The 16,868-nt window shown below is 38.0% G+C and overlaps 1 protein-coding gene across 1 annotated transcript in view; it reads left to right on the top strand.

Annotated features, from left to right (window-relative positions):
• Positions 1 to 16,868, top strand: part of LOC121867236 (macrophage mannose receptor 1-like) — a 255,702-nt gene that overhangs the window by 230,831 nt on the left and 8,003 nt on the right. Inside the window, exons 17-22 of the mRNA XM_042367088.1 lie at positions 6,905 to 7,082; positions 8,081 to 8,207; positions 11,274 to 11,395; positions 12,704 to 12,865; positions 13,001 to 13,066; positions 13,401 to 13,565. Coding sequence (XP_042223022.1) covers positions 6,905 to 7,082; positions 8,081 to 8,207; positions 11,274 to 11,395; positions 12,704 to 12,865; positions 13,001 to 13,066; positions 13,401 to 13,565 — 820 coding nt within the window. The remainder of the gene's footprint in view (positions 1 to 6,904; positions 7,083 to 8,080; positions 8,208 to 11,273; positions 11,396 to 12,703; positions 12,866 to 13,000; positions 13,067 to 13,400; positions 13,566 to 16,868) is intronic.

Consider the following 16,868-nt stretch of genomic DNA (forward strand, 5'->3'; position numbering starts at 1 on the left):
ATCATGTCTACCACAATTGTTGATTAATTAGATTTTATATTAACAAAGTCATCATTGTAATGTGTAGTGAACATATGATGACACAAACGGCTGTGTCTAAATTTGCTCAAAAGAGAACCAAATTATTATTGCACAGTAAAAAAAATATATCCACCCCTTGGTCTGACAGCCTTCGCAACGATCACTGACTGAGGTCATGCTCATTTGTTAATGTTGGTACTACTAATTGTGTGATGCTTTGTGTAACCAATACGATATATTCTCTGCATCACGTATATGTAATACGAAAAATTAACAAGAATACATATAAAACAAGTACATTTGTCAGAATTCTTAGTCCAGTATGTCTTATTGTATAACCCCGGAAAGGGGCAGAATTTTCTATTTTTGTGTGTGTTTACAATGATTTTCCTTGGTTTATTTTTTATTAAAAATTCAATTCATATTCCTTAGTCTCAAACAGCTAATATTTTCTTCTTAAAATATGGAACATCCCTTCCCTACTACATCACACACACACACACATTACTACTACTACTACTACTAGTTTGCTATCACTCGGAATCGAGTATGACGATCATCCAGCTAAGATACAATGATATGAGTTTTGAGGATGTCACGAACGTTGGTGAGTTCTGAGGTGACTAAAGAGGCCGATACGGGACCGGCAGCGCCGTTCGCAGATGTTGCATATGTGTAGGGCTACATCTAGTGCGCGAGGGGCGGCGGCAGCATCTTCTCGGCGTTGGCGCTTGTCTGCCTCGTTATGCAGTCGGGCTAACTTGAAAGTATTGACTCCTTCTTGTGTGGTGCTCCTCCAAGCGTTACAGTGTGAAATAATCGTCTCCCAGGTGAGGGGGGTCAATTTGGCACTTTCAGGTTTGTCTTAAAACTATCCTTATACATTTTCAGTTGCTCGCCAGTGTTACGTTTAATATTCGCTAGAGGACTGTAAAGTAGCTGCTTTGGCAGTCTACTGTCGTCCATGCGGGTAACATGACCAGTCCAGCGTAGTTGTTCATGGATAATGGTAGCCTCGATGCTACTACAGTTGATGTCAGCAAGAATGCTAGCATTTGTTCTCTTGTCTTCCCAGCGAACTCGGGGGATGGAACGTAAACTACGTTGGTGAAAGTTTTCAAGCTCATTGAGGTGCCTCCTGTATGTGACCCATGGCTCGCTGCTATATAGCAGGGTGAGGAGAACCACTGTTCGATATAAACGCAACTTTGTAGATAATTGATTTCAGCAAAGGCTTGAGATGCATATCTGATCCGATGTTGAATCTCTTCATCGATGTCCGCAGTGGTGGACAGGTGGGAGCCGAGATACAGAAACTACTAGAGGTGACAATATATTATACCTAGTATTAACAAATAAAGAAAATATTATCAGAGATATCACAGTAGGGGAAGAACTAGGTAACAGTGATCACAGAGAAATCAGGTTCACCCTAAATTGGGAAACGAAAAACAATGACAATATGGTCAGAGTCCCAAACTTTCAGTTGGCGGATTATCAGGGGTTAAGAAGGTACCTAGGTGAGGTCACCTGGGAACAGCAGGTCAGTCCCCAGTAGGAAGGGATGAAGTTACAGATGACACAACAATTGATCATGACTATAATATATTCACTAGTATACGACAAGAACAAGATATACCATATAGAAAAATTAGGTCAAACAAGAATGAGCCAAGGTGGATGACCAGGAAACTTAAACATGACATAGGAATAAAGAGAGGAATATATAAGAAATTAAAGGGAGGGGAGGCGCAGCTCAGAAATAGGTATAATGAACTATCTAGGAATGTTAAGAAAAATGTAAGGAAAGCAAAGAGAGACTATGAAATCAAAATAGCAAGAGAATCCAAGGAGAATCCCAAGGGATTTTTCCAGGTATATAGAACAAAGGTCAAGGACAAAGTTGGGCCTTTAAAGTCAGGGAGGGGGGAAGTGATAAATGGCAGTGAAGAAATAAGCAAAGCATTGAACAACTACTTCTTATCAGTTTTCTCAGAGGAAATTCATGGTGAAATTCCAGAGGTGGAACTGATATTTAAGGGAAAGGAAGAAGAGAAATTAAAGAATATCACTATCAGAAAAGAGGATGTTCTTAATAAGATAAATAAACTAAAGAAGACAAAATCCCCAGGGCCGGATTAAATTTTCCCTCGAGTCTTGAAAGAGTGTAGGGAACAGATTAGCGGACCCCTCGTAAACTTATTTACAAAATCATTAGACACCGGAGTTGTGCCAGACTTGTGGAAACAGGCAAATGTAGTACCCAAATTAAAAAAGGGAGACAGAGCATCAGCATCAAATTACCGGCCGATCAGTTTGACGTCAGTAGTGGGGAAATTTCTTGAATAAATTATAGCAGATAACATCCGATCTCATTTAGAGAAAAGCAAATTAATCTATGACTCTCAACATGCGTTTACAAAAGGAAAATCTTGTCTAACAAATCTGATGACATTTTTAGGAAAGTCTTCGAGGTAGTAGATAATGACGAAAATTATGATGTTGTTTACTTAGACTTTAGCAAAGCATTTGACAGAGTACCGCATCAGAGGCTTCTGAGAAAAATTAAGGCTCATGGTATCGAGGGTAAAGTTTTAAATTGGATAAAATCATGGCTCACCGACAGAACGCAGAGGGTCAGCGTAGATGGTGTTAAATCTGAGTGGGGTCGTGTAACCAGTGGGGTTCCCCAGGGGTCAGTACTAGGCCCACTCTTGTTCATAATCTACATAAACGATCTAGATACTGGGGTCAGCAGTGACATAAGCAAGTTTGCGGATGACACCAAAATAGGGCGGCAGATTAATTCAGACCAGGATGCAAATGCATTACAGGAAGATCTAAATAAACTGCAGGGGTGGTCTGAAAAATGGCAAATGAAATTCAACACCAGCAAGTGCAGCGTACTTAATATTGGAAGAACAAATACTGTCAATGTATACAGCCTTAACAACATCAACCTAGAGAAGTCGACTTGTGAAAGAGACCTAGAGGTACTTGTAAGCCAGGACCTACGGCCTAGAAAACAGTGCGTTAATGTTCGAAATAAGGCAATCAGAGTACTGTATTGGGTTTTATATCTAGAAGTGTAAGTAATAAGAGTGCAGAGGTCTTATTGCAACTATATCTTGCGCTAGTCAGGCCGCACCTCGATTATGCTGTTCAGTTCTGGTGCCCTTATTATAGAATGGATATCAATTCACTAGAGTCGGTGCAGCGAAGAATGACGAAAATGATTCCGGGACTTAGAAACCTTCCATATCAGGATAGGTTAAAGAAACTAAACTTGCATTCCCTAGAAAGACGAAGAGTGCGGGGAGATATGATAGAAGTATTCAAGTGGGTGAAAGGAATCAATAAAGGCGATATAGATAAAGTTCTTATAATATCCGAGCAGGATAGGACTCGGAGCAACGGATTCAAGTTGGATAAGTTTAGGTTTAGGAGGGAGATAGGAAGGAACTGGTTTACAAATAGGGTGATGGACGAGTGGAACAAGCTTAGCAACTTTGTAGTAAATGCTGGAACGCTGGAAAGTTTTAAAGGGAGGCTGGATTGATTCATGGATGATAGAGAGTGGTAGTAACTCTCGACAGGAGCTGACATGCACAGGCCAACTGGCCTATTGCAGACTCCTTATTTTCGTATGTTCTTATACCGAAAGTGGGTAACATTAGTGAGGGTAGTACCGTTAGGTTGGATGGATGGTGCAGGTGTGGCTGAGCCAGGGGCAGGCTGAAAGAGAATCTTGAGTCTTAGATACATTCACCTCAAGGCTTAAGTGTACATACGCACCTGCGTAAGTGTTCAGGATCTCCTGTAGGTTGCGTTCAGTGTGAGTGACGAGGGTGAGGTCGACTGCATAGTGAAGCTCACTAATGAAAGCTGCCGACACCTTTGTTCCTACCTGGAATCGTCTCATGTTGAAAAGACCAGTCATCCGGTACTCGATGTCCACGCCGCCGACTAAAGTGGTACTGGCAAAGGAAAGGCAGCCAAGAAAATGGAAAAGATATTTGGTGCCAGTATGCATCCTTGTTTTACCCCCGTTTGGGCGGGGAAGAACTCAGACTGGGTGCCATTGTGCAAGACACTGTCGTTTTGCCATCGTGGAGTTGCCTCACAATTGCGATCAATACACACACACACACACACACACATATATACACACACACACACACATATACACACACACACACACTTCTTTTACTTGTATATTTATATAATGAAAAAGTCATATTCATAATTTATAACTCATCATAACCATCAAAGTCGCCTGTGTTGTTTACAGAAGGCCAATATAAATGCGTTAAGTGTGGTAATTCTTTATACAAAATATTTTTTTGAAAGAATACTTTAAGTTCCTCCTTCTAGACTGATTTACACACTACATCTTCCAATTCACATTCACAGTTCCTAGATTTAGTACAAAGCTGCTTATGAAAATAACTATTTGTTGAATATAATATTCTTGCATTATATATATATATATATATATATATATATATATATATATATATATATATATATATATATATATATATATATATATATATATATATTCTATATATATATATATATATATATATATATATATATATATATATATATATATATATATATATATATATATATATATATATATATATATATATATATATATGCAATTAAATCACTGTAGGTGCGCGTGATCTAGGTATATGCTGATAACCACAAGGAAAGAAAAAAACACGAAGTTCCCAAGCGCTTTCGTGTAATTCACATCTTCAGGGGTGAGTACAGACTAAAGAGAAATACAAAATAAGGTGTATATATACAGAGGAGGGTGAGACCAGGTCCACAATGGTCAGGTATTAGGTAATGACCCTACTAATCTTTAAATAGCATGGCAACGGTCGGTAGTCAGGTCAGAGGGTAAAGTGACCCAACCTTCTCACCTGGTTACAAATCTTCTTAATTACAAAATTGTCCAGTTTGTACATGCCATTACTCAAATTCATATTGAATGCTTCGGTATGTTTAATGAGACTAGATTCTATGATGTTCCTACTATCAATTGAATTACAAGGTAATATTGAGGAGGAATTATCCCAGTCAATGCAATGCTTGTTATCCCTCAAATGAACAAACAGAGCATTGGATTCCTGGCCTGTCCTAACAGGATCTTTACCTGTCTGGCCTAAGTAAAACATATTACATTCCTTGCAAGGAACTTTATAAATGCAACCAATTGTGTTGTTGGGGGAGTTCTTGATTAACATTTGTTTAACAGTGCATGAGTTTTTAAATGCCAGTTTTGATGTAACATCACTCTTTACAAAGGTCCCAGTTGATGATTTACTAGAGTTCCTCATAGATTCCCTGGATAATATTTCATTGCCCGTCTCGAAAGACGACTTCATCGAACTCATCAAACTATGTATTAAGGATTGTAAATTTGAATTCAATGGAGAATATTATGCTAAAAAATTTGGTATGGCAATGGGTAATCCACTCTCACCTGTATTAAGCAACCTGTATATCGAATTCTTTGAAAAGAAACTGGTCTGGTTTAGATATGTTGATGATGTATTATGTCTCTGGCCATGTAATGAGGACCTAAAAGCTTTCCTGCCACAACTTAACAATTTAGCCCCCTCGATCAAATTCACTGTGGAATTAGAGCAAGACTGTAAATTACCATTCCTAGACAACCTTCTCACCTGGTCACCTTACCCTCTGACCTGACTACCGACCGTTGCGGTGCTATTTAAAGATTAGTAGGGTCATTACCTAATACCTGACCATTGTGGACCTGATCTCACCCTCCTCTGTATATATACACCTTGTTTTGTACTTCTCCTTAGTCTGTACTCACCCCTGAAGATGTGAATTACACGAAAGCGCTTGGGAACTTCGTGTTTTCTTCTTTCATTGTGGTTATCAGCATATACCTAGATCAAGCACACCTACAGTGATTTACTTGCATATATATATATATATATATATATATATATATATATATATATATATATATATATATATATATATATATATATATATATATATATATATATATATATGCAAGTAAATCACTGTAGGTGCGCGTGATCCATATTTATGCACTAAATTTGGTTTTAGCTTATAAAAACAAATCCTATTTGTGTTTTATGAGCAAATTGTTGATATACAAATAGTTCATGGGCAATTATAAGCTAAATATTTTATTCTTAATTGTAGTAGAAATATAAATTTTCTTAAGGAATTTCTTTGAGAGCGTGGATCTTTCTTATATAACAAGGCTAATAAAGTACTTGGGTTCATACAAAGGAGTGTTAGTTACAAGACTAGCGAGGTCATCCTAAAACTGTATCTTGCTCTCGTGAGACCACACCTGGATTACGCAGTTCAGTTCTGGTCACCGTATTACAGAATGGATATAGAATCCTTGGAAAGAATTCAGAGAAGAATGACAAGACTAATCCCGGGCATTAGGAACCTTGAGTATAGAGACAGGTTAAAGCATCCTAATTTGTACTCCATCGAGAGACGTAGAGCGAGGGGCGACCTGATAGAGGTGTATAAGTGGAAGGCAGGGCTAAACAAAGGGGACATTACAAAGGTACTCAAATTATCCAACCAGGAGCGAATTCGTAACAATGGTTTTAAATTAGACAAATTTAGATTTAGGCGTGAAATAGGTAAACACTGGTTTGGAAACAGAGTAGTGGATGAATGGAACAAGTTGCCAAAAATCATCATTAGCTCGAATACGCTGAATAGCTTCAAACATAGGTTGGATGTTTATATGAGCAATAGGGGTTGGGTGTAAGCCGGACTGCCCAGTATGGGCCAATAGGCCCGCTGCAGTTTCCTCCATTCTTATGTTCTTATGTTCTTATAGGACAAACAAGTGTATAAGTGGTCTGATGGCTGGCCAACTATATACACCAACTGGGACAATGGCCAACTTAATGTGAGTATCACCAACAATAATTGTGTCAGAATCAAGTCTGTAAATGGCCATTGGACTGCAGAAGAATGTGACGACGCCAGACCATTCATCTGTAAATATAAAAATGGTAAGTCATGAAACAATTTGAATTGTAGCGTATTTACAACTATTTGACCTGTAATACTTGAAAGTTGTAGAATACAGATAATGAAATACTTTGGCCCTATTATTAGGGATGAGGTGATAATAGTAGACTTTTATTTAGGTAAAATTGATGATAGGAGGGCCAGGGGAAGGCATGACTGGGACGAATGAATTAAATTAAAAACTGTGTACCCAGAGAGATACAAAATCTGGGAGGGTCGGTAAAACAGCACGAACTCATTCAAGAGTGAAAGATCGTGGTCGCTAACGCTCATCCATAAGGATGGCACTTAGAGTGGTTGATTGACCTATCTAATTTGCTTGTGTTTGAAACCTAGCCTAATTTTAACCAGCCATATTCAGTAATGTTTAGATTATAAGACAAATGTACGAAGTAACTCACTAACTACCATAGAACATTAAGCAAAATAAAATTACGGGAATTCACCGAAAGCTCAGTGACATTAAACTGTGTGAATCTGTAAAAAATATATATAAAACAATAATTCATGTTTCATGATGATTTTTTAACATTCAGTAAAACGTATATGTTCTTTTGTATCTGAAGAAATTTTTGGTAAATTTTAATATATTTGCCACTCTTGCTGACTTAAAGCATTATAAAAGTTTGGTTGTTATGGTATTACCTCCCTAACAAACACTTGTACCAAAATGAATGACTAAACAAACTGTTTCTAACCCAAGAATGTGTTCTTCATCAGGTGATGCTCATTAGATAGATAATTTTAAATAATAAATTTTGGTAAAGTATTATCATTTGGTCAGCCACAACATGCATAGTGTGGTATGAATTAATGTAAATATTAAGGTTCCTAGGATATTAAGGTATGCGTCTTTGTTGTAATTTGTATTGACTAATTATAGTATGTACAATTTATTTTTCTTAAGGTTTTAGAAGCAAGACTTCCTTTTCAGTAAAGTTGTAAATCCATGTTTGAGGTTAGTGTTGTTTTCACCCAGGCACAGTGCCCACCCCGGACCCCTCACACACTGGCCACTGCCCAAACACTGACTGGCTCGACCTCGGCGGCAGTTACTGCTACCTTATTTATAGCCAACCCAAGATCTGGAGTGACGCCAATATGTTGTAAGAACAATTTAATTATTACATTAAAAAAAATACTTGAAAATAGAAAAATTTTACACATTAAATTTTTGCGTAAATGTCTTCCCTATTACCTATCTCAGAGTTTCCCATTTATCAATGTACAGTACGTTCATGTGTAAATCATTGTCTGATCTTTTCTCCCAATGTGCTACCTATACTGAGGCTCGAGCATCTTCATCAATTTCTGTCTTTATCTGTGTGTCTGGGATGATTCACTCCAGTGTGTTGTTCCTCGTGTAATTTATTTAAATCTCTAATATTGTTCATATGGTTACGAGGATACTTAGTCCAGGGAAATTAGAAAACTTTTATGCCAAATGTTGAACTAATTCATAATGAAATGATACTTGGTAAAATTATTAGGAATGCGTTTTTAAACAACATATTAAACATCCTCATCAATCCGAGGTGAGCTTTCGCCGCTATCTTGAAAAAATGGCAGCCATTCGTGGTTTTTCATGTTTTACTCATTAATCATTGATTTTAGGGAGTTGATATATGACAACAAAATAAAAGAGCGTAAAATTTTTCATTTTTTTTGTATATTCAGCTTTTGAGTAGGATTAATACGTTCTGAGAAAACATTTTGTTTCCACTATAGCTACAACCCACCACTAATTTTGACACTTTTATTGTTCCAGTGGGGGGAAAAACAAGAATATAATGTCTGTTTTGCTTTTCTATTTTCCAGGCACTAATGTAAAATGGACAACCTTACTTAAATGATATATGCGGACAATTAAACAGTGAAATATTACATATACAAAGCGAAACATATAGACAACTTGAAATATGCTGAAAATGGAAGAACTGAGTACGTTATGTGGTGAACAATAAAGTGATATATAATTACAAACTGTTTGAAACATCTTGCTGAAAATGGAAGAAATGTGTCCTTTGTGTGATGAAAGCCTCTCCACAGGAAGGTAGTCTCTGTCAAGAGGGGTCTCTTCCTACAATGACTAGAGCCAGTGAAATGTTAGAAGATGGGAAATGGAATCTGTGGAAAGACAGGCAAACAGTAAGAGTACATGAAAACTGTAGGAAGGAATACACAAAGGAAGATACAAACAAAGTCAAAGTAAAGAAGCGATTGGAAGGTACAACAGAAAATGGAAGTTTGACAGCTTCTCCAGTAAAAGGAAAATTGAGATCTGCAATTTCTGCATTTGATTTCAGGAGATGCTGCCTTTTTTTGTTCAGAAGTATGTAACAGAGACTCAGAAAAGAAGAAACCTGTACATAGGCGGCGGAAAATTTGGAGTTTTATGACTTTAGGCTTCAAAGAAAAGGTTCTCGAGAAAGCGAATAAACGGGATGATTCTTGGGGAAAAGAAGAAAGCAGTCGATTATGTGGTGCATCTTGCTTGGTAGCTGAAGAAGCTGTATATCATGAAAACTGTATGTCATCCTTTTTGCAGAGTGCCAGCAAATGAAAAAAGAGGCCGACCACCGATGAAAGACCTTGCATCAACATGTGCCCGAGTGTGTTCTTTCATTGAGGACAGCAATGACTGCCAATTTTCATTGCATGAATTAATGCATATTTTGCAGATGTAGGCGAAGATGTATATCTCCTAGTTCTGTTCACTGCATTAACTCCAGGAGACAGGAACGTATTTCTCTTTAAGCCAGGCAAAGGTAACACTAGCAATCAGCTGTACTCCTCCACAGAACTGCAGGCAAAAAAAAATCTAAACTTTTTACAAAAGCGTAATGACATACAATCTCTCCTGCACCTTTTTAATGACAGGAATGCCTCCCCAGATGAAATTGCTAGAGTAGGAGAACTTTTCCTTCTTGAACAAAATAGGGCACCTACGAGTGAAACCGTTTTAAATCAGTATCACATCAATAACTTGGTGTCAGTAATAGTGCAGTTTAACTTGCAAGACTGCCGCCTACAACAACAGCTGCACGCATGTACTTTCTGCTTGTTTACCATCAAATTAAGTTGTGGCGAGGTAATCTATTACCATTTGACTCTTGGGGATGGAAAATTCATCTCATGGTTTGCTCCCTATTCCAACCCTTCAGGCAGCAGCTCCAGAGTCACTTCTGAAACTAATATTTTGCACATGCAAAAAGAGTTGTGATGGACGATGCAGCTGCAAAAAAGATGGCATAAGATCCTCGAATATATGCAGTTACTGTCAAGGAATAGCATGTACCAACAGTATGTCCTACAACATTCATTTCCAAGACGACGATTTTGATGAACATGCCATAGATGATGATCTCTCTATTCTTGATACTGACAGTGATGACAAGGATAATGATGAAACCCAATACAGTTTTGCTGTGGAAGATTATAATGTAAAGGATACTCCTGAGAATGAATGCACAATTGATACTGACCTTAATTATCACAACGGCACTGAATTTGACTCACAAATTTCATGTGTAACTACTAGTACTGAACAAGTTGCAAAGAGAACGAAACAGTCATAAAAACACTAATCGGGGAATAGGTTTACAGGGGGAAACCACATTAAAAAAACGCGCAACGTACTGTACTGTACCTCATGGGTATGGCCAGTAATAGAGATTTTTTCTCGGAAAGTATTAATCGTACACAAAAACTGAATATACCAAAATGTGCAGAATGTTTTTATTGTATATTTTTTTCCGTATCATATCTCAAAAATCAACGGTTAATGGGTAAAACATGAAAAACTGCGAACGGCCGCCATTTTTTCAAGATGGCGACAAAAGCTCACCTAGGATCGGTCAGGATGCCTGGTATGTTGTTTAAAAATGCACTCTCATTATTTCCGACACGTATCATTTCATTATGAATTAGTTCAACTTTTTTTCCTAATTTCCCCGGATTAACTCTATTACTTATTTTCGTCTCGTTAGTGAATTAATTCCAGTTTTATCCATCTAATATAACTTTATCATATATTTTTGGATTATATTAAGTTAAACACATTGGGCAGTTTTCATCAATTAATTAAGAATAAATTCTTCGTTAAAATTGTTGGATTTAAACGCTATCATTCCAAATAAATTTCCACTAATAAGTAATGTGATTGTGTGCAGCTGCTTGCAAAAGGATGCCAACCTTGTATCCATTCACTCAAGTGAAGAGATGGGACTTATCACCATGGCAACGAAGAATACAGAGTTACCACTGTGGATTGGTCTTGTACAAAAGGGAGACGGTAGGTTTGGTTTTTGATGTTGTTGGTGAGTTATTTAGTAGACAATATTTTAAGTCCTGCACTAGATGGCTCACTCTCAAGTGGTATCTACAGTACTTAGTCAAGCTGGTCTAAAAGCTGAGTGACAAAAGCAATGTACACATCTAATGTCACCATTATGTATATTTATCAGCTTTACTATATTTTTAAACGCTACATATTAGTTACACGAGTTCCAAGTCGTAGGGCAAGGTATTTTAATTGGATATGATAAGTTCATATTCAAGTATAATGTAGTTTTGCTATTACTACAAACATTTGACAAATAATGTGCGAATAATTAAATTAAGAATAAGTACCTGACAGTTTAACAGTTAAGTTACGAAAGCAATGAAGTTTGCAAACAGTAAGAGGGCTGGTGTAGGAACTTTTTCTACCTTTATTATGAGAGATTTGGTTATCATAAATGAGGATAGTAATATTAATATAAACAACCCAGATTTTTTGTAGCAATTTTTTTAGGTTAGCATTGTTGAAGATTAATAACAATAAGAAGAAGGAATTTGTGAAAGATTATTTTAGTAGAGTATAGGGTTACGTGTAGGAGACAATAGATATATTATGCTGATTGTAACACCTCTGAGTGTGACAAGTGAACACCTAAATAAAAATATACTGCAGATTAAGTACATTGTTATGTTGATCTTTTCAATGTCATCTGTTGTAAAACATAAGTTGTAGCAACAACAGTAAAGGAGAAAGAAGGAACATTTGCAGTGAGCGACAAAACTATCTTCACAGTTTTGAATGACTATTATCGCTGAATACTTGAGCCTTCCGACACGCTGTCTGGGCATCCCTGCTGTCCATTGTTTATGATTTTGGAATATATAATTTACCACAGTAACCACTTTGGGTTGTTTCGAACCAGGCTATGCTTTATGTTCCGGATAGGTAGGGCATTCCAACTGACCATAATCATGTAGTCTAGATAAATCTTTGATTGTTTCGTCAGATTAAAAGTCAGACAAAACTGGGGAGATAGTTTTGACTCTCATTGTACAAATATGTAATGAGAGTAGTTAAAAAATATTATTAATTACTTCACATCTACAAGTATCTTCCTTCATTATTTTATTAAGAGGTAAATAACTATATCGTAACATCTTGTCAACAGAACATAAAATGTAAAATGAATTGTGACAAGAAATCAATGTAAGACGTATCAAACACCATTATGTTGAAGTGTTATCTCTTTGTATGAAAATAATGTACAACAATCAAGGTATAGACGACATGATACAGTCCTATTCCTTTCATAATCAAAAGACTTTGGCTGGAGTGACGACAGTGGATACAACTTCATGTACTGGCAAGATGGACAACCAAGTAATATAGAGGAACAGTGCACAGAAGCCAACCCCACCACTGGCCGCTGGAATGATGCGATCTGTTCCAACCAGAGATCTTTCATCTGTAAAACCTTAAAAAGTAATTCAACTTGATATAATTACCATGAAAATAAACCTAATGACGTTTCAACAAAACACATGGAATTTACACATTTATACAAATGATAATAACTGAAATGTATAACATGTGTTAAATATGATCTCTTTATATCAGTTCAAGAACCAACCAACCCCCCGCCGCCCACTGCCCATACCACCACCACCAACACACCAGGTGGAGGTAAGTTACCGCCCACTGTTCGAACCATCACCACACACACACCAGGTGGAGGTAAGTTACCGCCCACTGGCCGCACCATCACCACCCACACACTAGGAGGTTAGGAGGAGATTATATGTAGCAACATTGGGGAAAGGGGTTTGTGTTATACCTCTGTACAACTAAGAAGTGATAGACACTTGAAAATAGTGTAGTTAAACCGATATTAATACAATAGTTTACACTCATAAGGCTGAGCGTGTGACTGAGTGTGTTTGTTGTACTACCATCGTGTTTCATAATGTAAGTGAAGGATATGTCTACTGCTCCTCTTAGCATAAACTTATATTTGCAGGCGGCGATAGTGGACTAGATGCTGGTGGAGTCGCTGGCATTGTTGTAGCCGTGCTGTTTGTGATGGTTGCAGTCAGCTTTGTCGGTTACAGCTATATCCAGAAGAGTAGAAAGCCTGCTGGGGATGGTGCTAGTCACAGCTTCGATAATGTTCTATATTCTGGTGGTAAGTTTACAGCGTTTCTGGTAACTATTAATCCAGGGACGTCTGCATTACATAGTATATGGTAGATTGAAGAGAATAATAAACCAGATCTTTTTCTTTTAAATTGAAAGTTTGATATTTTTTAGTGATTTGATAATTACCAATATCTTTTATATGCTGTACTACTGAAGATAGATAGATAGATAGATAGATAGATAGATAAATAGATAGATAGATAGACAAACAGACAAACAGACAAACAGACAGACATACAGATAGAGATAGATAGATAGATAGATAGATAGATAGATAGACAGACAGGCAGGCAGACAGACAGACAGAAAGACAGAAAGAGAGACAGATGGATAGATAGATAGATAGATAGATAGATAGATTTGATGTGAAACTCCCTCCCCCCCTGTAACTGCCTTTATCTTTTTCGGTCGTACACGGTCCCTGTCTCATTGCACCTGTGTCAGCCATCTATATCACGCTGTACTGCTGTACATAAGACATCTGTGAATAAATTAATACAAAAACATCTTAAATGTATTGTAACATAGAAACTATGCAGAATCTGACATTTTACCATACAGTAGAGACATTGTGGTTTAGAATTATCCAAAGATTTCATCCTCGAATTTAATGTACTCTTTGCTGAATCATCCTATATATATATATATATATATATATATATATATATATATATATATATATATATATATATATATATATATATATATATATATATATATATAAAGAGAGACAGAGAGAGAGAGAGGGATAGATTGAGATATATTGTATGTGTAGTAGGTAGTAGGCAGCTACCAAACAGGGAGGTACTACCGCCTGGGAAGATATTGGAAGCATAATGTGTTGTCTAATGGTAGTCCCTGCTGCCATATGGCATCAAGAAAATTGTGATCAAGTCCCAGGTTGCTGATCTGACTTTCTGCCTCATTTACGGACAATTACAGGGTCTCAATTGTCTCTCATACTATTGACAACACAACATATTTTTGTTTCATTTATTGGGCACCCCCCTACATCCTTGTGTAAGGTGAAGCGCAGAAGCGTTTACAGAGCCCAACAGGGAAGCATGCTAAGTTCATGCTTGTCTTATGAGTTAAGGGCGTGGAAGCATGAAGAGTCGAGGGCGTAGAAGCCTGAAGAGTCAATGGTTTTTTTGTCTAAGCAAGTTAATGGAAGTTCCAACAACTTGTCCCTGAATACGAATTCGCAACTTTCGACTTATAGCAGGTACCTACATTGCTCCTAGGTGAACAGGGACCAAAGGGACTAGGAAGAGTGTCCAAACAACTTCCGCCGGCCCGGGAATCGAACCCGTGACCAGCTCCCCCATATATAATCTTCCTCACTCTTGATCTGTTCTATTCCTTCTATTCTTTCATTCTCCTATGTTATTACTTGACAATAATATTAAAGCGGGACCTCAGTGGATGGGTCCCACTGGTCGGGAAGGTTTTGGACCCCAGGGCCGACCTGATCATCATCAAACTATTGCGGCCTCAACTGACGACACCGCGGTTGCTGGAGGATCGGCTTTTTTCACTCTCCCTTTTTCCAACATTTGCGGCCTGAGATCCAATTTTTCATCTGTGGAGCACCATCTATTAGCCTCTGCCCCCGACCTCTTACTACTATCTGAACTTCAACTGACCAAAGCAGCTTTAACCAAACCTTTTCAAGTCTCCATCTACAACCTTTATACCTCTCTCCGTTCTATGGGAGGTGTATGCGCCTACTGCAACACACGTACACCTATATAGCTCGACTCACAGAGCTTGAATCTTCTCTTTATGATGTCATCTGGATCTAAATATCTCTTCCAACTAAGTATTGTTCTTTGTTTCCTATACTGTTCTTCCAACCCTGCCAAACCCTACCGTGAGTCTTTGCTATCCACACACCCTAACACCGAGATCCTCTACCTAGGGGATTTCAATGTACATCACAGAGAGTGGCTTGGCTCTGCAAGGGATGACCCAGGTGCAGCTGAGGCACTCTCTTTGTCCTTACTTAATGATAACAAATAATTAAAAACCCTACACGTGTTCCTGATTGACACGATCAACTTACTAACCTTCTTAATCTTTGTTTAACCTCTGACGGTAGTCGGAGTCTAACCCTTGACACTCTTCATACTTAAATTCTGCTCCCTTATGGTCTTCTGATATCAATCTTATTTCTATTAAATCAAACTGGGCACGACGACCTCCCCCACCCCTCTCTAAAAGCCAACTATGGCAATATCGAAGGGCAAACTAGCAATCCTTGCAAGAATTCGTCTCCGACTTTCCTTGAGGATGAATGATGCATTTCCATTCGGGACGCCTCGGTATGTTCTGACTGTATTGCTGGGGTTATACTGGGTGGTATGAGTGCATTTATCCCATCTTCTAACAAAATTTTCACTTTACAATCATGGTTTGATTGCTCCTGTTCTCTTGCATGTGGGGAGAAAGATAGGGCGTATCAAGTTATGAAACTATCTCCCCCTATTACCCACTCCTCTTTTATTATGTCTAGGAATCGCTGTAATGTTATTCTTCGTAGGGCCAAGCGGAATTTTATAGAAATAAAGAACGCTGACCTGACTAACTCTTCTACTAGTAAATCCATATGGTCCTTAACCAAAAGGATCTGTAATAACTTCTGCACTCCTTGTTTTCCACCTCTCTTCCGACCTGACACCTCCATAGCCAACTCTCCTCCTAATAAAGCCTATCTCTTTGGCACTTTATTCTTCTCTAACTCCACTTTAGATGATTACAAGTCTTTCCCTCTTACTCATGTTCCTATTACTGAACCTAGGCACTTTCCTATAATCTTATAATCTCCACTTGTAGGGTCGCTGGTGTGTTGGATGTAAGTAACGCACATGGACTGGAAAGAATACCCCCTCGTGTTCTGAGGGAGTGTGCTTTCTCGCCTCCTTCTCTTTTGCCTCAAAACCCCAATTTTTCCTTCTTCTTGGAAGCATGGCTCGGTTCAGCCCAATCCCTCTATCTATCGCCCCATTGTCCTAACTTCATCCCTCTCTAAGATTTTCGAAACTATCTTAAAATCTTATTTTCTCCGTCACCATGAACGCCTTTCTCTTTTGTCGGATAACCAATATGGTTTTCGCCAGGCGAGATCTACTGGTGAATTGCTCTCCTACTGCACCCATATTTGGTCATCCTCTCTTAGGGAATATGGGGAAACATTCGTCGTGGCCCTCGACATCTCCAAAGCATTTGACAGGATATGGCACAAGTATTTGCTTTCTAAACTTCCCTCTTCTGGTTTCTGCCCCCCCCC

This window comes from Homarus americanus, unplaced genomic scaffold (genome assembly GCF_018991925.1).
Source record: "Homarus americanus isolate GMGI-L3 unplaced genomic scaffold, GMGI_Hamer_2.0 scaffold6317, whole genome shotgun sequence".
Taxonomy (NCBI): domain Eukaryota; kingdom Metazoa; phylum Arthropoda; class Malacostraca; order Decapoda; family Nephropidae; genus Homarus; species Homarus americanus.